We start from the raw sequence: 24,981 nt of genomic DNA, 5'->3' as shown, positions 1-24,981 counted from the left end.
CTGTAGTTACTGCGGTAGTAGTTCACGTTCTATCTTAAACTTTGTTATTTGTTAGAATAGTTACATACAGAAAGGGAATGCGTCGCATTAGCGAATTATTAAAAAAATGAAATGAAAAAATGAAAAATGAAATCGTTACAAGTAGATCGTTTTCACTTTTCGATTGATTGTCCAAAATGTGTTTAACTTTGAAGAGAAATTATTAAACAAAAAAATTGAATTTAATTTTTCTTATAATTCGCTAATACGACACGTAACATTTCTGCATTTATCTACTCATTTAAAGATTCGAGAGAAGAAGTGCAACCAGTTCAAATTTCGTGGAAGATTTCAGCATCAGTTTAACGATCTGACGACTACATTACATTCCATTTAGGATTCTTTTCCTTCGAAAAACCATTATACTTAGCAGAATTAATTACATTTCCGAAATGAAATTTCCCTTCCACACCAATAATTCATCCTTCGTATAACAATTCTTCGCCTACAGCATCACCACCATTCTGTAATCCTTGCCGTTTAACCCGAAAAATGGTAGAGCACACAATTTATCCACTAAAACTGGTGCTTTTTTTTCATAGTAGTTTGATTTACTAGGTATAGATTGGACTGTATATGTGCCTACCCACTACTAACCGAATAATTTATGTAAAGAGTTGGGTGGTTTATTTATATACACACATAGACGGAGGAGAGAGGAGCGAAAAAAAAGGTTCACATGACTGGAATGTGTCACGTGTTTTGCCTACATATCGATGGATTTTCGAAATGAATTTCATTTTATTTGTGTAAAACAAAAATGTTATTTGAAAAATATCCGAAAACAACACACAACTGAATACGTTTATTATTCCGAGGGAGTGTTTGTATGCATTGGTCATTCGAAATGTACACACTGAAATAGTATTATGATTATGGTCGCACACGGTCGTTGGAGCCGTGACGCAGGTCTTATACTTTATGGAAACTTTCGAATTTCCTTCTTCCGAATCAAACAAGAGCTATTCTTTAAAGTATGAAGTTCAAAATCTACTACTTCATTATTTTTCAACTTAAATTTTAATATTTAGTAGAGCACGAGTTATTTCGGTGGTGGTTTTCAATAACAGATGACCAAAAAGGAAAGTTCAATTAGACATACTGACTTTCTCTTAAGAATAGCCTCAGAATGAGGACAGATCGAAATTAAAATGTCATTTTGGTGCGGTTGTACAAATGACATTATTACTCCATTTATGATTTACTAAGAACCTCAACACGCCTGAAAATTTAAGAGCAATGGACCCTACATTTGTAGCCTACATTAAGGCGGAAAAATATTCGTTTTCGCTAAATATTCGCTAAAATGTGTTACTTTTGAAGGAAAAATTGGTTTGTAAGTCATAACTCATAACTTAAGACACTTGGAAAAACCTTTGCATATTGTGTAAGTTTATGTAATCTGCACAAGTTTCTCCAAGTGGGCTAAGTTATGACTCACAAACCAATTTTTCCTTTAAAATTAACACATTTTTGCGTACTTGCGTGGTTTTACTTTTTCATATAAAACGATTTTGGTTCAGAGAAATCATCAAAAAAAAACTAATATTTTTCCGCCTAATTGTATGCTACAACTTTGCAAAGATCCATTGCTCTTAAGAGAAGAACTTTCATAAGTAGACCAGCACGTACTTTCCGCAGAGAATCGGCACGAAGCAGACGACATTCAAATGCATTTGGTGGAACACGTTCGAAACATTGATTGCGTTTCGTTTGTATAAAGTTGAGAAATCTTTTTTAATTTAGGTATTTGTTGGCGGATTCTGTTATTATTGCAGGCTCAGTGATAGGTGTATTTGGAGTATAATTGATTTGCTCACATCTGAGGTTTGTATAGTTACCAGGCAGATCGTGTGGGGTTATAGCATCAATGATTTACGATTCGAAGCTGATGTTTAATGTCCACGGTTTAAAAAAATCGATAAGTTGAGCTACTGATACTCTGTGACGCAGCAAGATTTAAAAATGTGTGACGAAGGTGCAATCATGGAATCTGTTACTTCTTTTGCTATAAATACGAAATCTTTAACCAGAAAAAATCAAATGAGGTTTTCATGCTCGAGGTCAATTCTGACCTGAAATTTTATCAATTTGTACAATCAAACCACTTCTATGAAATCGATCTCTCATGAGAACCTTCATAAACATTGTGACTGGCTATTCTGTGCAATAGCTATTAGTCCTAGTGAATGCACGAAGATATAAAGATATAAATTATTTTCGAAGGACGTACGGCACACATTCTTTTTATCGAATATTGTAATATGTTATGTTTCGAGTTTCGACCAAAAACCGAAAACCATTATTGAACATTGTTGAGATAGAGAAATGAAAACAAAACGACGGCTTTGTCATTTGTTACTGACTGCGAAGTGTGGCGTTATAAATAAGAGTCTGATGCGGCTTTACATACAAACAAATATGTTTAAACAAATGAAGTAAAAGATTTTGTATGAAGTGTTAAGGGTAGTATTGGACAGATTCGATAATTTACACCATTGATATGCTTGGTATCACAGAAAAGTTATAATTTTCTCATATTTATCAAACCTATTACTTCCTTTGATCTAAGCATTTTCATCAGACTCATAAAGAATCTTTTACTCCTTTAGTTTTACTATGTAAGGCTACATTAGCCAGATGAAATATGCTGTGATACAATTTTTGATTCAATTTTTGACGACTATTTCGCACCAATGTTTGCTAGTACCACATAAGCTCATATTCAAACAATTCATGGAACATATTCTCGTCGATACGGACCTTTCATATTTTTGTTTGATGATTAAAATAAAAACAAATAGCATTAGGCTTGGTATTACTTTGTGTGGATCGATGTTTCAATTTTTTTTATTTGCTTAACAAGGTATGTAAGGTACGAAATGGGAAATTTGACATGTTTGAAAATAATAATTTGAAAATTTAACCTATGAATGCACAGTCCGTAATATGCATGTACGTACAGTTAGGAGATGGTTATTTTTGTGTAAAATTAAAGTCAGTAATCACGGTCGAAAATAAAATTCCGCACGCAAGGCGGGCGTTTCTGTCGATAATAAAAGTTACTCATTTATTTATTTAAAACATATTATACTTACAATATTTAAAGCTGCTCGGGATGGGCGTGTATGAAGCTAATAAAAATCTTTTAAAATATCTATGAAAAATTGGAAATACCTGAAAACTCCTACTTCCGCAGAACTGGTTACAAGATCTTGTAGTGGTCGTGAACTGAGTCACTACCCCTACGTAACAAGTGTCGAAATGTCAAATAACATCGCATTCTCTTAGTACGAACTCTCTCGTTATATTCGGTTAACCGACCGCAATATAACTAGAACGTATGAGTTACGACGAAGATCTTTATTCACTCGACCACCATAGCGTTAGCAACATTTAAACGAGCTCAATAAATTGTAATCAGTAAGTCGAACAGTGGCCTTTCATTTTACATATTAGATAGGAGTCCGAGACTTCTACAATCTCGTTTTCGGCTCGAAATACAACCTTCCCACACGCCTTAACACAAAATGACCCAGCAAGACTATGTACTGTTCGAAGTTTCTCGGAATTTTCAGAATTAAAATTCCTAATAATAAACCATGGTGGTAAAACTGAATAAGTACATGGAAAACACCTGGTTTGATTAGCTAAAATAAATTTCGAGACAAAAATGACCGACACTAGCTGTATTTCAGTCAAATCAAAACGATAAAATTTTAAACTCTGCTTGATGGTGAGGCGATTTTGTTATTATTCTAAAAATACGATCCACTTTTGTGACTTCAAAATACAAACATAAAATACGAAAAATGTTTAGATGCAGCCATTTAAAAATATAATAAAATTGACATGTGCCAACTGTATATATTTTACTTAAATAAATACCTAGTGTATCGGCGTGAAAAGTCATTTAGTTTTTTTTTTCAACTAAAATTTTCACGTTTTCCTCCGATAACAAGTCTAAATAACAGCTTAACTTAACTACATTGGAGTTTGTTAAGTGGAATACAAAACAACGAACAGCAAAACAACATTTCTATGTCTTTACTTTCCCTCCTAGAAATTGGTCACGATGTTTTTTTTTAATCCGCTTCGCACGTATAGAAAAAAAAAAAACTAATTTAATTAACGCTGCACAACCTACCAACATATTAAATGAAGAGAAACCGGAAAATTAGACAGTTTTTAATAGTTCTTCGTGCTATTCGGTAGCACTGTGTAACAACATTATAATGTATCGCGTATAAATATGCAATCGAGAAAAGTGAAAAAACTCATTCGAAATTTTATTGTGCTTTAAACGAGAAAATCTGCCGGAAAATCCGTTTAAGTATTTTAAATTTTTCTCCTGTTAGAACGAAGTAAAAAAAAACGTAGCGCCAGTACACGGTAAATAGTGTTGTTCCCAGTGATATCCTAGGGTAACTGAAAGACATTGAAATTTATGAGCAAATAAATCGTTTTGGTTTGGATACACTCCGACTCTTCGTATAATAGCAAAAAAAAGAACCGGTATGTGCTTTAAATGTAGAGGAGTTTTTCCTTGTAAAATATAAAAAATAATAAATTTTTTTTTGTTATTTTTTTCTTCTTTCTATTTCACCTTGTCTGGATAAGAACTCGTTTACTTTTCCCTGCGAACTCTGTGTGTGTTTGTAGTATATTTATATGAACCCACACTCAATCTGGTGGTACGAAAGTATAACCGAGAAAAACTGCTAAACACTGTGCTAAAAAAAGTTGTTTTAAAGGATACTTAAGTGATTTTAAATGTGGATTTATAAGTTTTTCGCTAGTCTGGATTTTATTAATAGTTGATTTATATATTCGATCAATTCCAACTATAAAACCGATAGAAAATCGATATATGGGGGGCGATAGGAAGGGCTTCAATAAGCTACAATTTCATGGGAAAAGTTTCCTTACATTTTATTGATGATCGAATAAACATTTTTTAGTTGAATTGAGTTCCCATTTTTGTGGTGAAGAATGGGTATTACCAACTTTTATGTCACAGAAAAGTTTGATGATTTGTCAATGCTATAAATTGTGTCGATTCTGTCGTACTTAGAGGTAAATTACCCGTCGGACAAACTGAAACGGTTCTATGATTGAAATTCTCCGATTAGAACAAAGTATGATTAGATGGGTTAAGGGTCGTTTTTGCCTCGAAATCTGGTCAGATGGTATCGTAGGGTATTAAAATGTATGAACACTTCTTCAGGGAAAATAGACAGATTTTCTCCGTGGTATGAAGTCTTTTATGCTGGACGTTGTTGGTCCACACAATGACAAACAATCCCTGCCTACGACACTAACATTTCTTGTAGAGATCTGAACCAGGTCCCATTTTAAGGGAATCAAAAATTTCATTTTTTTTTCAATTTTTGCATTTTTCCCAAAAGACACGTCGCTTCATTGTTTTTAGGGCCTTTTTAGTAGCTTTTCATACCTTTTAGCTGAACCGATTACATTGGGATTGTATTTTCCGAGATTCCAGCTTTTGCTCTGATCCAGGCGGATAGAAGAGAAAAAGCTTCTGATCCAAGCGGTTTTCCCAGGCGGAAGTCAGTAAAATGTATTGCTTCTGTCTATCAGATCTAAACAGTGGCTGAAATCATTTTCTACTGACCTGATTATCTCAGATTGACCTGTTCAACGAATCAGATCGGGATCAACTTTACAATAAAAATCAGGTTCCAGGTAATGTCACTTTAGATTTTGATTGAGCACTGCCTATTATTGGGAATTTGATTCTTAAAAATTTCATAAAATTCTCAAAATATTTTTTAACCTGTTACAGACAAGCAAATGACCAGTATTATTGTCGGGTCTATTACTTCCATTGATCAAAGTATTTTTAATCGGTTGATTTCAAAACTTGTACTTCAATCTTTTTTAACATTCATTTTAATATACAAAATACCATATTACCCAGAGGTTGTCATTATTTTTGTCACAAATTTTAAAGTTTATGAATTTTGAGTTTTACTGAATTAAATTCCTATAAATAAACCCTAGATTGAGCTGTCGAGTTTTAAGCTCTAGTTCTGAAAAAATAAATCGGACAAAAGGCGATGTTTTAGAGTTTAAATCAATGCTTAAACCTTTCATAGTTTATTGCATTGAACCTATACAATTATCAAATCATTTACTTCATTCCATCTAAGTTTCATCAACACTGTTGATTCAACAGACAATCTTTTACAAAACAAAATAAATTTAAAAGAAACGTGAAAACGAGTTTTCATTCGTGCAGGGTGAATAACCTTATTTTCTCCACTCAAATTCGGCGAGAATGTGGCGCTTCGTTGACACTCTCTCCGATGACAGTTCCGGTGAGAATTTTTGTATTTTCTCACCTATTGTTTTTCTATGGGATGAACAAGAGTTTTTTTTTCTCTTTTACAACCGTCACTTTGTTTTGGTTTCGTGGATAAAAACGGCATGAATGAAAAATTAAGTGTTCACCGCGGGGAGAAATAGGTAATCCAACTCGAGCAACTTTCAATCTTATTGAAATTTTCTGTTTTCTCCCCTTGTTAATTGTTTGGTTAAAATTTATTGAAGAAGTGATATTTAAAAAATCGAACTTTTTAATTACACTTATTTATTAGTTATATTAGAACGCTCCACCCTTCATGCCGCTGATAAATTAATTATTTCGAACATACACAAGGCATTTATGGATCGAAATAGAAGTAATATTCGAGGGAACATAACATATAAAGCTATCCAGATTACAGTCAAATTATGGCGACTTAATTAACTTACATAATCAACTGTAAATTCTCCAGAGTATAAGATATCCGGTATATGGGCCTACAATCACTCAAATAATATTATACGCGAAATATGAAAAGAAAAATGTAAAATGTTTATTACCGAAAAGTGCTGAAAGGAATATACGATGGAACATAAAATTTCACGGAAATGGCGGAGAAAATTTGCTCAGAAATCTCAAAGGAAAAAAGAAACCATCAAGATCACCACAAATACTGTAAACAATTTCAATCTATTTATTGACAGACCTCTGATTCTGACTTTGAAATTATCCAAGCGAAATGTTGTTGTTGTTGTAGTTGGTTTTTTTTAAGTGGCTGCGCCATACCGATTAATTCTTTTTACTCTAGATACCAATTTTAGTGCATTGAGCTATCGATCATATTTGATGAATAATTGAATTCAAATATTAAGTATATAGCGGGAGCGCTGACTCCCCAAGCAATTTAATAAATGGCCTCTTTCGTTTCAACGTTTACAATCTATTATACACACAATTTTAATTGATTGGATTGCATTCTATAATCACTCAATGTCTACTTTTGCATTTTTTAATTAATTCAATAAAAATCCGAACGGTATAATTTCGGACTTTTATGAGACTCTGGCGTCTGACGAAAAGTCACCAACCTTTCATAGACCGAAAACATTATCTTCACCGAGAGCTCGCACTGTGAGCCAGTCATTTCACATTCTTACTTAAATCTTTTACTTCATTTGTTTAGCTTGCATTTTTCTTCATAAATTTCATAGCGAACAAGGTTTTTTGTACTTTGATTTATTGACACCGACAAAAACTTTAAATATGGTATTTCAACAAGATCACTTTCATCAGTGAAAAATATATGAAACCTCATTACAGCACTAGTGCGAAAAATCCACGGCAAAGAAATGACCAAACTACAAGAGGTAGTCATAACTTTATACACGCTATTTTTTAGCGAATCATTAGCGAAATGAAGAAATAAAATTCTTCAAAACGCCTCATCACCAAAAAACTCACACTCTACGTGCTGGAGTACTGTGCTATAGCCACTACAAGGCAGCATACTGCGTAGAACGAGCACATCAGAACGATGTGTGGACACATCCACAAAAGACCTGTGAACAAGTCAAATGCTCATGCATGAGTAGTTTGATTCTTCTACAGACACGATGTGCAATGTGTCTGCATTTTTAAGTTTCTCACAGATCGAAACAGTGGCCAAACGTACCTCGATTTTGTCATCAAAGTAATTTTCTCTTTTACAAAATGTTTGCAACGAAAAATTGCGTGCGAGTTCACGTTTTACATAGTTGAAAAGTGCGTTGTTGTAGCACCGTGTGTCAAATTACCCCACGCCCTTGGGAGGTACATTCATCGTCCTACTACACATGTGTGCTTGGATTCGTTGTAAAGCTTAGAAACGCTGTACGGCCAAACCTTCTCTTCAAAGGATTGGATCGGTATATATTAGCCTTCAAAGTATTCGTTTCATGACATAGTAAAAAAAACAGGTATCATTATATTTGCCTATCTATCGTATAAGCTATCAGTTCAGCGTCAATCGCGTTATCTACCAGTAATTAAATCAAATAAACCCCCCACACACATTATTCCCTTGACTGGAAGTCAGGGTCTTACTGATACAAATCAATCAAAAAGGTCTGTCGCAAGATGGTCACAATGATTGAACAAAAACATTAAATGTACGACGTTTGTCACACCTAGTGGTAGAAGAAGTCAATTCCTTCATACAGTGAGAAAAAAAGTGAAATTCGACATGTTTGCTCATTAAGTCCCAAACAAAAAAATATTTTTATCGATCGAGAACGTTATTATAAGACACTTTGTTTAGTATCGTATGCCAAAAACAGTCAAAACTTTTTTTTATAAATTATTTTGAAATCATTAAAAACGTGAAGTTTTGAATCGAAATGCAAAAACTTCCAATGAAACACTGTATTTCGATTCGAATTTGGGAGTTGTTGTGGTTTGTGATTCCACAAGAATTTCGTTGAGCAAATGAAAATCTACACTAATAACCTCGCTAATAACTATAACTTTGAGTAATTCTCGTTAGATTTCACAAAACTTCCACGAGGAATTAAATTCGAAAGTAAAGTTTGATGATGGACTTGGCATTGGCATGCATGCCATGGCATTAGTCTACAATCTAGAAGTTATTTCCAAAAGAATTTTTGTATCGTCGCTTAATAACACGAGTAATTCTCATCGGTTTAAAAAAAAACTTTTTTAAATATATTCCCAAAAGAATATTTTCCATACCTAGTAGCCGAAAAGTGCGACTTCGTCGCACTTTTTATCCGTCCAATATGAAAAATACTATTCGTACCACGGACTAAAAGTCTTTTTTAGCGTATTCGATTCGAAACTTCTCACACGCTAAAAAAGACTTTTAGTCCTAGGTACGAAATGTACTATTTCTCATCGCAACTTCATTAGTGGATGAGGAATGAAATTTCCGAAGTAAGGATCATTAATGGAAAATATCGGAGTTGTAAAAAGTGAAAGTCCAACGTGTGGGAAGTTTTCGCGCAAGGCAAAGCGAAGGGCGTAATTCACATGAGTTGCATACTTTATTCACGAGCAAATATAGAATCTGGACAACTTTTCAGCTGATAATTTACTTGCTAACAAGACATTTAAAATTAAAAATTTTAATCAGTGTAAATGTGACACTTGAGGCCAGCGAAAATCAAGGGCCATAATTCACACGAGCTTCATTTTTATCCAAGAGCAAGAAACAATTGAGCTGAAGCATCAGAGGGCCTTAGTTCCTTTTTTATTCTAAAAATTAATTTTGAATACAAGTACTGAGCATTCAATAATAATGCAAGACAATTTTATGATATTTTTGTAACAATGAGAAAATCAATCACTCAAGGGACCTGACCCACACAAAAAGTGTAGCCCAATGTATATATGCTATACCACACTTGTAAGCCATTATTTGCTTATAAATGTAGTTCCGGTTGCTCGCAAAACAGACGCTAAAGATTCGTCATAAAAGAAGTGATCTGTAATTCGCTGAATGGTATCACAATAAAAAGCGAAAATCCACTTTAATCTCAAATTTTTAATTACATTTTTCTTCGATAAAATATTGCAAAATATTTTTTCAATTATTATTAACCAATAAATCATTGCGTAAACATAATTTCTTGTTATAATAATCAATAAAATGTACAAAACTCTCTGTACATTCGAAAGAGTGAATATCTATAAAAAGCACCTTTATGGACGCGAACGTCCATTTGTACAATAACACATGGTTTTTCAATATATAAACGAAGAAACAAAAAAAAAAATACAAAATAAAAAGAAGAAAAATATAAAATGTTAGTGCACTTATAGGCAGTGCCAGTATATAAACATTTTATTGAGGAAAAGAAGAAAAAAAAATAATTTTTTTTCATCAACGAAAATTAAATATAAAAAAACCTGGAAAATACTCATAACATCGATGTTCATCGTTCAATTCGATTAGCATATAAATTTAGTTGCTGTTCAAACCGCCTAATATTCACAGCGAATTTATTGTGGGAAAATGGAAAATGGTTTTTTTTTCTTTCGCCAACCGTTTTGTATGTAATTAAAACGAAAACGAAAGAAAAAATGTTGTGTGTGCACTTTCGAAAACATTTTTGTTTTACGTAATTTTACTACATTTTTCCGTGTGTAGTAACTATGTGTGAACTGATAATGATTACGCGATAGTATTTTGGTGGTTATTATGTTATGCAAATACGAAACAGTTTGTACGGGAGAAAAACAAATAAAAAAAAAACATTAACGGTCTAAGTAGTGTAATGAGTTTAGAAACAGATTTTTCTTCTTTTTTTTACATAACCGAAAAATCAACAAGTTGAGTGTATTTTCTTCGTTTTTTTTTGTTCATTCATACAATTTGTAAAATTCGGTGAACGGTGTTTTTCATTCGATTTTCGTATGTAAAACAAAATGCGGAGGTAACTAATAATTCAAACTCAAAAAATTGAAAATTAAATGAAATAAAAGAATGAAACTGGTGCAAGTCAGATTAAAATATTAAAAATCTATTTTTGCACAAATGTTTAGAAATCAATAAATCACCGATTTTATATTGAATCCGTCAGTGAATTTATATATATATGAAATATATGGATAGGTGTAGCCACACTGTAACGTGTGTGGTGGTGTAGTACATTTCTATTAAATATTAAAAGCACTTCTCGTATATCTACCGGTTTTATTTTGCTTTTTTACATTTTTTTTTCAATTCTTTTTTTTTCCTGAATTCCCGACTCGACTCAAAGTCTATTTTGTTTTAATTTTAATAGTCGAATGGGGGTATACAGCAATGTGTATGGAACATGTTTACGAATGAAAAAAAAAAAAAAATCTGAAAATTTTTAAATGTGAAAATAGCATTCCAGTCAATCAATGTCTTCGAAATATGATGATGAGTATTACAATTTTATGTTTAGATCTCTTTGAGGTCACTCATTTTTACAAATAAACTAGAGCGGTGCGGTATCAATAATTTTTCTTACGGGAAAATTTCTGTTTAGTCGAATGAATTGCTCTTGATTATTCGGAATAACTTAACGAGCAATTAATATTTTCTTTCATCTCGGCGAATCAAGTAATAATTCAACTCTGTACATCGTCCTTGTTAATTTTTGAATTTCTTTTTTTTTTCTCGTCGCGCTTTTATTTACGAAATAATAATTCACAAGTGAGTTAAGAGTTAAGTTATTTCGTGTAATGTTAAACTAGGCTGTCGGTAGCTCATAAAGTTGCAAATTAATCCGCTATCATCAGAGTTTGTGAGTGAATAACACAAATTTTGAATTAAAAAGGTCAAGGCTACAGTTTCTGTCTGCTTCACTTGCTACACGTGCGGTACATACATCCACAATGCGATTTTCTTTCGTTTATAAAACAAAGTTGCGGTCAATGTGTTTACACAAATGGTTTCTGGTTACTATTCCGATTGTGCTTAAGAACTAATATTGACTGAAAAGGTGCAAATAAATCAGAAGTTAGATACACCAATGGAAAGGAAAGCAAATGGAATATCCTTCTGTGTTTCGATAGATTCATCCAGCTGTGAATGTTGTACAAGTCTTAAGTAAACTGTGATAACCAGAATACCGACATTGATTAGAGAGCGGTTTTTTGCTGGTGAGATGCACTTATCCTATAGCTGGACTTTCCAGCAGTATCATTGAGAATCGATGGATCACCGCTAATTTTAATCTTTTAGTCATTTGTTATCGACAATGACGATAAAAATAAACACTGAGCTGTAGCTAATGTGTTCTTATATAGCACATTAAATGTTTAAACAAACGAAGTAAAAGATTTTTTCATAGATTTATCAGACGAATCAGAAGAAGTGATAGATTTAAAAATAAATAACAAAACACTTTTCGTTTCTGAATGGCTTTATAACCAAACCTGATAAATCGGGCCGTACATGGTCTTTTCTTCATAAGTCTGAGCTATGATGTCTAAGTGATCATTCATAAAATACGGAACGCTTTTTGAGTGTCGTTATCAACAATAAATCTTAAATAACTCGATAAATACGCGGCCTGGGAAGGTAAAACTAAAAACTGAGCTCATTTTAAATTTTAGCGAAGATTCGAGTAGATTGAGAGTAGATTCTGTAGCAAGTCTATTCTGCAATAAACTTTTTATTGCAAACTAGCCGGTCCAATATATACTTCGTACTTCGTCATTACCATCGGAGCATCAACAGTATGCGTTCATTGTGTTTATGAAGGTTTAAGTGTGGAGTTTGAAAGAACAAAAGAAAATTGAAGTTATTCAACAATAACTCATAAAGTATATCACGCATGACGACCTCTTGTACCTCTTTCTATCACAGTTTTATCCATTGCACTTGCTACTCTTTCGCAAGCGTGACATACTTTATGAATGATCTCTAAACCGGAATTCAATAATTCCGTTTCCAAACGCCTAGTCGTCCGTTATTGACAATGACGTCGATAAAAAAACACTTAACACTGTAGCCAAATGTTTGTTAAAAGATTTTACGCCAAGTGCTGGAGAAACGCTTAACCTGTCGCATACGGCTATTCATCTGTTATCGATAACGATAACAAAAGTAATGACAAGCTCTGGGAAATATGGTCCGTTATATAGTAAAATTAATGTTAAACAAATTGAAGTACAAGATTAAAACCGATTAAAAGTGCTTTCATCGTTGGAAGTAATAGACCCAATAATAATAGCAGACATTATGCTTGCCGTCCGTAACAGGTTAAACAAAAAAGGTAACAGATGTATTGATTATATGGCGACCTTAGTCCGTAAAGTGTGAAAAAGTGAACTTATGCTGTCAACTAGGGCTGGAAGTGGCTTTTCGCACACCTAAACAAGAAAATTTGTTTCAAAAGCATGTAAAAATCCATTACACGACTTGGGATAAAAATGAAAAGTCTCGTTTCTGTGTGTTTATTGACCTCGGATCAATAAAATTCATATGGACACTCCACTCTTTAACTTTTTCTCTCTTACCATGTAAACATAGGTATCAGAATAGGCTTTGCAGCTCTTAGGTTAAGACAGGAGTTATGCTTTCCTAATGCAAAATGGTTGACGCCTAAATGTTTAAAATTTGGTAGCCTTTTGACGGCTGTCAAGCGAGTGTTTATGTTTGAAGCTGTGCTAAGGTGTGACCCCTTTTCATTTCAAGCGATTGAAATTGTTGACTTGAAGGTGTCCTCAATATCAATCTGTTCTAAAAACACTCTTTTTGAGCATTCATCATAGATACGGTAACTTTAGATCATAACAATTGACTAAATTGAAACAAATAACCCAGCCAGATCCAATTACGACACCCATAACAGGACTAAAAAGCAAATGATGTTGACCAATCAATTAATTATTAAGTTGATTCGAAATAAAAACTCTCGCTGTATGATAATGAATACAGAACATGGATGGATGGATGGATTAATGAAATATATTAAAAAACAATGTGTTCGATGCGTTGTTATGTCCATCAAAGAAACATACTTTTGTTTGTGTGAAAAAATTAATTATTCATCGAACAAATACACCGGTTTTTTTTCGTTGTTGAATATGTTCGCGAATAAAAAGGATTAAGCCCTTTAATTGAAAAAATGAAACATAATTAAAATATTCATTTTATTAGCTCGTATTATTATCAAACGAAATTGTTGATCGAATTCTCGGTAATTTTTAAATTATATTCCGCCGTACGTGTTTTCATTAATATATCTATATACGAGTGACAACGCTTCACGACTATATATACATAATGTACCATCAACTATTTATAGCATTCATTAAATAATAACTTCAGATCCATAAACCATAAAATCGTAAATATCGGCAATGTTTATTGATTTAACGTTTTTCTCTATTCATTCCGCCCTATAAACGGTGTTATGATGCTTAAACAAATAACTTGAAACTCACTCACCACCCATCCCCACCCTCCGTAACAAGATAAGCAGAATGTTGTAAAATAAATTCATTTTCTTGAATTTTAGTTTTCACAACGATCTGTGATAATACAATGGAAAGCAAACAAATCAAAAATTGGCAGTAGCAGGTATACGAGTAGTGCTGCTTCAAGTGACATTATCGAAGAGGTATATAATGAAAACAATAGAAAAAAAATTTCAAACGCTTTTCTGTACAGAGTCTGTAGACTCAGTGTACGACTTTGTTGTATATGCTGTTAAAAACAATAATATCTCTTTTTTAGGCGAAATACAACGGCAGAAAATCACGCTGAGAGACAAGAAAGAACGAAAGAAAAACCTAATAATGGGGACGGAAAAAAAGGATCCGAAGGGTGTAAGTATATATCGTTCATTGTTTAGTTTAAAAATGTCTTGTTCTCGATGAAAGAAACCGTTCTTTATCGCAAATAATGTTTCCCTTAAAGCGAATTCAAATAATTGACATTAATTGAGTTAGGAATTATTTGCAATGAGAATCGCCCCGAAACGAAAAGAAAATGTCTTCAACAGAAAAAAAAAACCATTTATCCCATTAGACGGTGTGAAGAATACTTTTTGTTTGAAGAACAAGTTTGTGCATTTTACGGATAAAAAAAATATTTTATCTGGAACTTGATACAGTAAACGTCTGAGAAATTTAGACATGAATTTGCTTCAGCTGCTTTTCAGGTTGGTTCGCTCATACAAACAAAACTACTCCAAACCATATAAAGATCTATAGCCAATATTGTTCCTATGAGTAGACCAAGTGGAAAACAGCTGAGTCAAATTCATGTCTAAATTTCACTGACGTCGACTGTGCCAAATTTTACGCTAACCCATCCTAGTCAATAAACTCGATTAACAGAAAATTGATCGAAACAGAAAATCGACAACGTGAATCTAGGGTGTCAATTGTTAAACTTGTTGCTCAAAAACCGCAAAACTCACAAAACTGTTACCTCAAACTCACGCAATGAATTACTTTCACAGCACTCAATGTAATATACCTTTACTGGGAAGTTCGAATAGCTCTGAAATCGATAACAAAGTAATTACCAAAATGATATCGAACATTGAGCGAGTGCAGATCGAAAGCGAAAGGAATTTGAAAAGCTTCATAATTTATTGCTAGCTTTATAGGAAACCTCGGCTGGCCTGTAGAGGCGCCACAATTCTGTTCAGTACTTCATTCTTTGCGCTCTATTTTCAGGTGAGATACTTCACTCTGGTAAATGAAGTCCATGAAATGGCATAGCAATAAAGTAGTTGGCTCACAGGAAAATAGAGCGTTAATATCACGAAATGTACTAGAATTCTAGCGTTTCCCTATAAAGTCATCCTAAAACTGGTAGAATCAATGTGTTTAGCAATTGAAAAGTATGTGATTGACAGTCGTGAATATGGAAACAAAAGAGGTGACACCAGTGTCCTCTGTGACATATTTTTTAAGACCATTTACTTTCTGCAATTTAGCCAATAGAATGAAATTTTTGTCCAGAAAAATAATTCATTCAGTGAAGCAGTTTGTGTGGTACAAATTTTACGATTTCATTTTAACCCACAGCTCATTAGACTTCACAAAAATAAACTGAAAGTTCGTAATTAAGGATAGAATTAGCCACACAATACTGTCTGTCTGTCTGCTGTATTCAAACAGATGAAGACGTTTCTCAATTTACTAATAATAATAATAAAAAAATCTCTGATTCGTACATGAAATTTCAAACATTTCTACCGCATTACAAATTGACCGTTTGCTTTCGTAAAATTAAACTTTTGATAAATATATTTTAATGCACACAGGTTAATCTACAAATAGATGTACCGTCGCGCGGTCCTTCCCCCATACCGCCGCAAATAATAAAAGGTCATCAGGTTGCGTTGAACCTACCGAAAGCGTTGACTCTGGAAGAGAAAAAATATCTTCTTGCTGTGGAGCGCGGTGATTTGGCGAATGTTAGAAGGTAGACTACCTATATAATACTCCGAATGTGCAGAAAAATTCATTTAATATAGCTTTGCACTGTATCGTATCCTGTCATTAAATTATGCCGCATTGAAAAAGCTTGGAAATAATTAGATTTTTGCTGTGTGATTGTACTGGAGGCTTTTAATTTGAATAAGAGTGGAAAAGGATTGTTAAATCCTTTGGTAGGAAAATATTCTTTGTGATGGTGCTTCCACAATTATTTGAACTTAAAAATGCTTTCATCTTCAAGCCTTTTTGTGTCCTTATAAATAATGTCCCAAGAACAAAGCTCATCCGGCAATATTTTCATCCAATTTACCGAAAATCATAAAGGGGAGTGTTCATAAATGACGTCTGCGTTTGAGTGGGGAGGGGTGTCTATGAAAACAGACACTTCATACTTGAAAATTGGATTTTTCCAGCTTTTGACTGTCAATATGAATCCAATTTATAAAAAAAAGGTGAAGACAAGGGGAGGTGGTCTAAAAACACACAAATATGCGAATGTCATTTATGAACGCCACCCAAGAAATTCTATTGCAATTAGCATTAATGGACCGTTTTCAAATTTAACAAAAAAAAAACAAAATTTCCTCTAATTCTTTTCCATTTCCATTTGCACAATATATTCATCGACTCACCCATTTTCAATCAACGTAAAACGAAAAACCAAAACTCACCCACAAAAGAATGCTCCAACGTGCACACAGACGTCACCATATCAATATTAATTGTGTCGACTCATTGGGTAGAGGATCGTTAACCATTGCCATTGACAGTGAGAATTTGGAAATGGTCGAATTGCTTGTAATAATGGGTGTGGAAACAAAAGATGCATTGCTGCAGGTAAGCGAGTGTCAATGTCCGGAACAATTACTTACAGCAACGAGACTTAAAACACTTTCTGCAGGCTATTAATGCTGAGTTTGTGGAAGCGGTTGAGCTTTTATTGGAACATGAAGAATTGATTCACGTCGAGAATGAGCCATATGTAAGTTTTGTGCTCGAATGGCAATTTGATTAATTGTCGCGTCGAGTGAATGCATTCCATTTGGTTGGCAATTGAACATTCTGAAATTGTTTTTGTCGTACACAGAGCTGGCAAAAGGTGGAAATGAACACTAGTATGTTTACACCAGACATTACCCCATTGGTATTAGCAGCTCATAGAAATAATTATGAAATTTTGAAGATTTTATTGGACAGAGGGGCGACCATTCCAATGCCTCATGATATTAGGTGAAGAGGAATTTTTTTTATTTATTTATTTTACGCGAATCGTTCGGCTAATCTTTTCATTCGAATTAGATGCGGTTGTGACGATTGTATTCGCCTATCATCGGAAGACTCTTTAAGACATTCCCTAAGTCGAGTCAACGAATACCGGGCCCTGGCAAGTCCGTCCTTAATCGCATTGAGTTCGAACGATCCACTACTGACAGCATTTCAATTGTCGTGGGAGCTGCGAAATCTTGCCTTTTCCGAACAGGAATGTAAAAGTGAATACCTAGATTTGCGGCGACAGTGCCAAAAGTTTGCTGTCGATCTATTGGATCAGTCGAGAAGTTCTCAAGAGTTAGCGATCATATTGAACTACGATCCGGAGGCGCCACCGTACGAGGATGGGGATCATATGAAATTAGCTAGATTAGAGTTGGCAATTAACTACAAGCAGAAAAAGGTGATGAAGCCATTCTAATGTGTCGGAAAAGTTTCAAGAATTTTGTTTTCTCTTGTTTCAAAGTTTGTAGCACATCCAAACATTCAACAGTTATTAGCATCTATGTGGTACGAAGGTGTACCCGGATTTCGTAGAAAACATTCCATGGAAAAACTTTTTATTATACTGAAAGTGGCAATACTATTTCCGTTGCATTGCCTAATGTATATGATCGCGCCGAATGCTAAGCATGGTGTGATAATGAAGAAACCATTCATGAAATTCTTAATTCACGCCTCGTCATATCTCTTCTTTCTGTGTAAATTGTGTGGCATTGATGTGTTCAGACTGCGAGAATTAACGATAAAATTTCTGTCGCAGTTATCTTAATACTCGTGTCTCAGCGGGCTGAAGTGCATCTCATAATGTTGTTTGGTACGCAAAGTATGAAAGACAACTTGGTGGAACAACTTCGGCGACAGCGTGGTAATGGTCCTACTCATCTGGAGCTGTTGGTAGTGCTATACGTGCTTGGATTTGTTTGGGAAGAGACGCAAGAGATCTATCTGGAAGGGATAAAAAGTTACCTAAGGAACATGTGGAATTTCATAGACTTTTCGCGAAATTTCCTGTATTGTTGCGTAATGCTGCTAAGGTAAATTTGGTGAAAAAACAAGCCCCGATTAAGAGCGGTCCTTGCTACATAGTGAAAATAATGGACTTATATGCACCATGACTCAAAGTCTTAGAGGGATTCTTTTGAATTTCGACTGACCGAAATCGGCGCTATTTTTTCCGGGACTTTTTTATATATGTCTAGTTAGGCCTTGGTGCCAAGGCCCCAAAACCAGTCTCAGACATTTTTGATCTTCCATACCTGGCTGGTTGTAAGTGGCCAAAAGTCGAAAAATGAGGTTTCGTAGTTCGGATTTTATTTCCGTAAGGTGGCGAGGACACGGGCGTGTATGGGTTCGTTGGAAAGCTGAGGTCAAGTACTCCTGGGGCAAATATTAACTTCATAAAATTTGCTGATAATCGGCCGAAAATATGACTTCTGGAAAATTTCTCAGAATCGATGGAACCTCCGTGAACTTTGATGAGAGCTGTGACCTCACTAATGCAATTATTTGATTAAATTATTACTTATTATGAATGTGGAGGACCTCAGCTTTACACCGATATCCATATTTAGTAGTTTGGTACGTGACTACGTAACAGATGAAAACTGTGTGTTTCACTCCGCCAAACTAGTAAATATGGATATCGGTGTAAAGCTGAGGTCCTCCACATTCATAATAAGTAATAATTTAATCAAATAATTGCATTAGTGAGGTCACAGCTCTCATCAAAGTTCACGGAGGTTCCATCGATTCTGAGAAATTTTCCAGAAGTCATATTTTCGGCCGATTATCAGCAAATTTTATGAAGTTAATATTTGCCCCAGGAGTACTTGACCTCAGCTTTCCAACGAACCCATACACGCCCGTGTCCTCGCCACCTTACGGAAATGAAATCCGAACTACGAAACCTCATTTTTCGACTTTTGGCCACTTACAACCAGCCAGGTATGGAAGATCAAAAATATCTGAGACTGGTTTTGGGGCCTAGGCACCAAGGCCTAACTAGGCATATATAAAAAAAGTCCCGGAAAAAATAGCGCCGATTTCAGTCAGTCGAAATTCAAAAGAATCCCTCTTAAAAGAAAAGTATCGGCTTCATTGTTGTAGGCTCTGTAAAGAAAACTACAGCTGCCGCTCCGACCTAAAAATCCTGAACGGTATGGAATCGTTTTTACTCAAAAATTTCAGGATATAAAGTAATTCAAGTAAAAAATTGTATGACGAACGTTTGTGATGTGTATCTCGAGACTTCGGCGTTTCGTGGAAATTATTTTTAACGATAAATAATCGGTCAAAAAACCCTTTAAGGGTAAATGTGACGCAAAATTGAACCAAAATATTTTTGAAAAACCATTTGAAAGAAATTTTTGTCACAAGTGACAGAGGATTCGACTTTCAGTACATTTTTTAAACATTTTCCTAACAATAGTTTCCTCAACTTCTAGAATCTAGAAACCAATCTTGAAACACCTCACTTATATCAAAAATAATCCAAATCCATCGAAAAATCCGATGGAAGTTAGGAAGTGTCACAGGAATCTACTGTCATCCCAAAATTTGGGAACCAACCTTGGAACACCTCACTTATATCGAAAATAACCCAAATCCATCAAAAAATCCGATGGAAGTTAGGAAGTGCCAGAGGAATCACTTGTTATCCCAAAATTTAAGAACCAACCTCAAAAAGTGGCTGTTAATATGCTTCGCCATCCCCAAAATTTTTTTAATTTTTTTTTTGTAGTGGACTTGCGTCACGTCCGCTTAATAACGTGCGGGAATGATGTTGCTAGAACTGCTGTTTTGAAGACGATTTATATTGGTATCGTAACTAATTAAAAAAGTAAAAGTGCCAACCGATACGTATGTCATCTGTTATATATAAGGACGACAAAAAGCGAAAGCGATGAGCTCTGGCAAATATATTCTTTATAGCAAAACTTTATAAGAAAAACATTTGAGGTAAAGGATTTTGCTAAAAATTTTTGAAAATTCTTCAATCGAAAGAAGTAATAGACGCGTGAGGTACGATGTTGCTAGTTCTTGCGCAAACTTTCCTAAGCACGAAAACGATCTATTCTATTTGAAGGATACGAAGGCGGAGCTAGCTCTCTATCAATCTTCGCTTTATGCATTTTTCGTATGTCTTATTGTGACGAGTTTAGAAAATGTTATGTGCCGTCTCGTCGATTTTACAGGAAAATATTTATCAAAGTCGACGGAAATACTCCATGATGAAACATTTTCTTTTTCACTTTGTTCTGGGACTGAAATTCGCACCGTTCCTAACGAAATTATAAACGAAAGAGTTCATTATAATTCGTCCAAACCCTCTTAGAATCACAACAACATTATATTTCCAGAACCGTTGCTTACATACAACAAAACAGAGAAATCTCTCGTGATCCAGACACAGTCTACATTCCTAGAGAAAATTGGGATGATTATGATCCTCAGCTGATAGCAGAAGGACTGTTTGCGGCTGCTAATATTTTTTCAGCATTGAAACTGGTGCACTTATTCTCAATCAATCCACATTTGGGACCGCTTCAAATTAGTTTGGGTAACGTACATGCGCCTCTTTAACAGTGCTCACCTCATTCACTTTTGTATATATAGAAAGTTTACAAACTGTGAACAGCATTATGAACGAAATCAAATTATTGATTTATTGAATTGTCTTCTTTATAGGTCGTATGGTCATTGATATTGTTAAGTTTTTCTTCATTTATTCATTGGTGCTATTTGCGTTCGCATGCGGTAAGTTACATTCAGTGACCTGAATAAGTGCAATCGGACTATGAAAATCGTTCAGAGCAAAGCACCTAGCATAAAAATAGAATGTTTTGTGTGTCAAAATACTTCTGTAATTAAACCTGTGCTATCATTAATGGCATTGTGATTTATACCGTTAATGGTACCACTAGTATTAATACCGTTAATAATACTACTGTTATTAATGCCATTAAATGTACTACTGGATTACTATGCTAGGTGCTTTGCGTTTTAAATAAACTAACATTACATAATCAAACAACCAGGTCTGAACCAGTTGCTATGGTATTTCGCCGATTTGGAGAAACAAAAATGTTATGCTCTTCCCGGCGGACTTCCAGACTGGGAAAATACCAATGACGCTTGCATGAAATGGCGAAGATTTGGAAAGTGAGTCCTGTCATCAAAGGGAGCCAGACGAAAAACTCTAACATTTTAAACTCACCATAGTCTCTTTGAGTCGTCACAATCGCTGTTCTGGGCCAGCTTCGGAATGGTCGGATTGGAGAGCTTCGAACTGCAAGGCATCAAATCGTATACACGATTTTGGGGTCTGCTTATGTTCGGATCGTACAGTGTCATCAATGTTATCGTACTGCTGAATCTATTGATTGCCATGATGTCGAACTCCTATGCAATGATCGATGTGAGTACAGAAAGTGCACATACCCGATTATGCTCAGTTAATTTTATTGAAAATTTTCAGTCAATGTCCGACACTGAATGGAAGTTTGCGAGAACAAAGCTGTGGATGAGTTATTTTGAAGATGGTGCAACGCTCCCGCCGCCTTTCAACGTACTACCATCTGTAAAGTGGATTACTCGTTGGTTTAGAAAGAAGAAGGACGACAAGCTTCACAGAGGCTCAACGAAGGTAAACTTTTTCAATTCAGAGTTAACTGAGAATTGTCATCCAACCGTCTCATTCCTTGGCAGAGACGTATGGAAGATCGAGAAAATCGTTACACCAACGTAATGCGATCACTTGTCTGGCGATATGTTTCATCTATGCACCGTAAAGATGAAGAGAGCACCGTCACAGAGGATGACATCAATGAGGTTAAGAGCGATATATCAGCGATGCGTTACGAAATGTTAGAGATTTTTGAACGGAATGGAATGGACATATCCACAGCCGATAAGAAAGAGAAAGGTAAGCATGTGATGTCTGCGTAGTGCTTGGCTATCAGTTTTCAATTTCAACCGAATTGTTTGCAGCTCATCTGGCTAAGAAAATGAAAGTCTGGGAAAGACGACTGATGAAAGATTTCCATGTGGCTCCAGTTAATGTTGACGAGGAAGTGGAAGAGAAGAAAGAAGAACGTGGCCTTGCTCGTTTCAAGCGTGTAGCAAAAGAAGTAGTTAGTCAAACGAATACCCATAAGTGGGGCGTAGCTGTGAAGGGTGTTGTTGACACGCAGATTGGTCGGTGTAATAGTCGTGAAAGTTTCAATAACCAAGAAAATCTGCGAAAAGCCATAGATGAAGCGAAAAAGTAATTTTTGATGGTAGCCGTTCCGTAATCACCGTATTGACAATTGTATTTCGTTTCCAGGCTAGTTAGTCACAGTCCGCTTCCACGTTCCAGTTCATGTTCACCTGTCGAATACTCTGATCCCCAAAGCAGTACACTCCTGCAACTGTTAAAAAACATTTCCGAAGAGGTGGATGACCTGAATCCAAAAGACAGTGTGGCCATGGCTACGTTGAACAGTACATTGCAAGAGATTGCATTGAGTCGATCAACATCGCCGAGTGTACAGCGTGGACCAATGGGCAACCTGATAACAGTTAAATCAAAGTCGACGTCACCACCGAAAGTTAGCAAAGAAATTTCCACCAAAAAAAGTTTGTCTACAGAAGGACTTAACAGTTCTGGAAACAGTTCCGAATTACAGAACAGAGGGAAAAATTCGGAACTTGCATCTTCACAACCAGACCAGATGATGCCGTTGATTCAGATAACTTTAACTGAAAGCCAGGAAAAGAAAAAATTCACCACCGAAACACTGACCACCAACATCACGATGCAGCAAGGTATCGTTGCAGAGGGCCAGTGTTTTAAAATGTGAAATAATTAGTTCAACGTTTTCAGACTGTGAACCGTCATCAAAGTCCAACAAGAAACGTAGACCACCATCAGTTCCAAACGACGGAGACATCTCTATCTCTCGACCAGTTGCTATAAAGCCATCTTCAAATCAGGGAATGATTCCTCCACCACCGACGTCTGTACAAACATCTGCTGAAAAAAGTGAATCCCTGACATCTGACAATGTGACAACTCCTCAATATTCGATTCCACCCACTTCCACAATTGTCAGCCAACCATTAGTTTTGTCAGCGGCCACACTAAGTACAACGAAAGACAGTCGAACAGACCCAGACTCGTCCGGATATTCCGAACCAGTAATGAAAAGTGACTTTGAATTAACTAAGCAAACTTCACCATCGTGTTTGAGGCCTTATCGAAAAGTGGAAGATGTAACGACTGTGAAGCGTCAACCGAAAAGCGGTTGGCTGTAGAAATTTGTTGGGTGACCTGACGTGTGCCTTAATGATAAACTGTAAATTTCACAGCGAACTTTTTTTGTTCGTTTTATTGCTTTTATTATGTCAACCCCACTTAAATTATGCTAATAAAGTTCCTCGATATTAACAAAAGAAAATCGTTATGTCCTTCCTTAATACTAACGGCAGCTCGCGCATCTGTAAATAAACGAATACACACACGCAAAAGCTACGTCATTACGTCGGTGTCTAATCGAAAAGCCTTCTTTTGAAATAGTTATTGATGCAATCGAGGAGCAAAGTACATTATTAGGTTCTAGATGTGTAATTATGACACGAGGCTGCAGGCCGTGTGTCATGTGTCATAATACACATCGTCAGCCTAATCAAGTACTTTGCATCGAGTTTCATACAACGTTTTATGCCACAGAGTCATCTAAAGTTTGAAAATTTTGCATATTATGATGTTGAGTGGCATAATAGTTATTTATGTAACCGAGTGCAAAGTACTTTATTAGGCTCTAGATGTGGTTATGACTCGAGGCGCAGGCCGAGAGTCATAATACACATCGTGAGCCTAATAAAGTACTTTGCACCGAGTTACATACAACGTTTTATGCAACAGAGGCATCTAAAGTTCGAAAAATTCTCACTTTATAACACTCAGTTGCATAAATATAATTTATCTGTTAAATTGCTAAAAGGGATGAAGCGTCGTCAGAGGAAATGATTCACCAAAACATTGTGTAAATTTTTGCATGGCTATTGTACAGACGGTCCAAGAAACGTTTGGAATAGACACTCCGAAGATACTATTTAACCGGAAAGTTGATTTAACGAAACAAGATTAGTGTTAACATAACATTCTATGTACGTTTACGTGCTATCCCAAATATGTAGTATTTCATATGTTTTATGTCCTTTTTTCCTGAACTAACTTACGTTCCATAATCCCAGTAAATTCTACACGTATCCACACAATTTGGTGCGCAGTTTCAAGATGTAGTAGGCACTTATGTCGGGTTGAACAAAAAAACATAATCACAAAAGCTTAGTAGTAAACGAATATGCTTTAAGTTCTGCTGTTCCTTTTAACTTCCTACACAGGCTATCATAATATTTCATTCATT

The 24,981-nt window shown here is 35.1% G+C and overlaps 1 protein-coding gene across 4 annotated transcripts; it reads left to right on the top strand.

Annotated features, from left to right (window-relative positions):
- The first annotated feature begins 4,230 nt into the window (after positions 1-4,230).
- On the top strand, positions 4,231-24,001 carry LOC119071105 (transient-receptor-potential-like protein). Of its 4 annotated transcripts, none has more exons than XM_037175747.1 (19): positions 4,231-4,554; positions 14,362-14,463; positions 14,580-14,671; positions 16,123-16,283; positions 16,978-17,134; positions 17,199-17,279; positions 17,385-17,527; positions 17,597-17,969; positions 18,033-18,267; positions 18,330-18,603; positions 20,929-21,128; positions 21,257-21,325; positions 21,607-21,730; positions 21,791-21,986; positions 22,047-22,214; positions 22,277-22,493; positions 22,559-22,835; positions 22,896-23,377; positions 23,436-24,001. In XM_037175747.1, the coding sequence occupies exons 3-19, from the start codon at positions 14,642-14,644 to the stop codon at positions 23,864-23,866; spliced, it is 3,618 nt and encodes a 1,205-aa protein (XP_037031642.1). In that variant the 5' UTR covers positions 4,231-4,554; positions 14,362-14,463; positions 14,580-14,641; the 3' UTR covers positions 23,867-24,001. The 4 variants fall into 4 exon arrangements, with proteins under 4 accessions (XP_037031642.1, XP_037031643.1, XP_037031644.1 ...); XM_037175748.1 differs by having other exon boundaries at positions 14,362-14,464; positions 14,607-14,671; XM_037175749.1 differs by lacking the exon at positions 4,231-4,554 and adding an exon at positions 10,062-10,797.
- Positions 24,002-24,981: the final 980 nt, after the last annotated feature.

The sequence above is a fragment of the Bradysia coprophila genome, assembly GCF_014529535.1.
Source record: "Bradysia coprophila strain Holo2 chromosome IV unlocalized genomic scaffold, BU_Bcop_v1 contig_106, whole genome shotgun sequence".
Classification (NCBI taxonomy): Eukaryota; Metazoa; Arthropoda; class Insecta; order Diptera; family Sciaridae; genus Bradysia; species Bradysia coprophila.
Note: the sequence above shows the minus strand (reverse complement) of the source record. Positions and strands in the feature narration are given on the sequence as shown.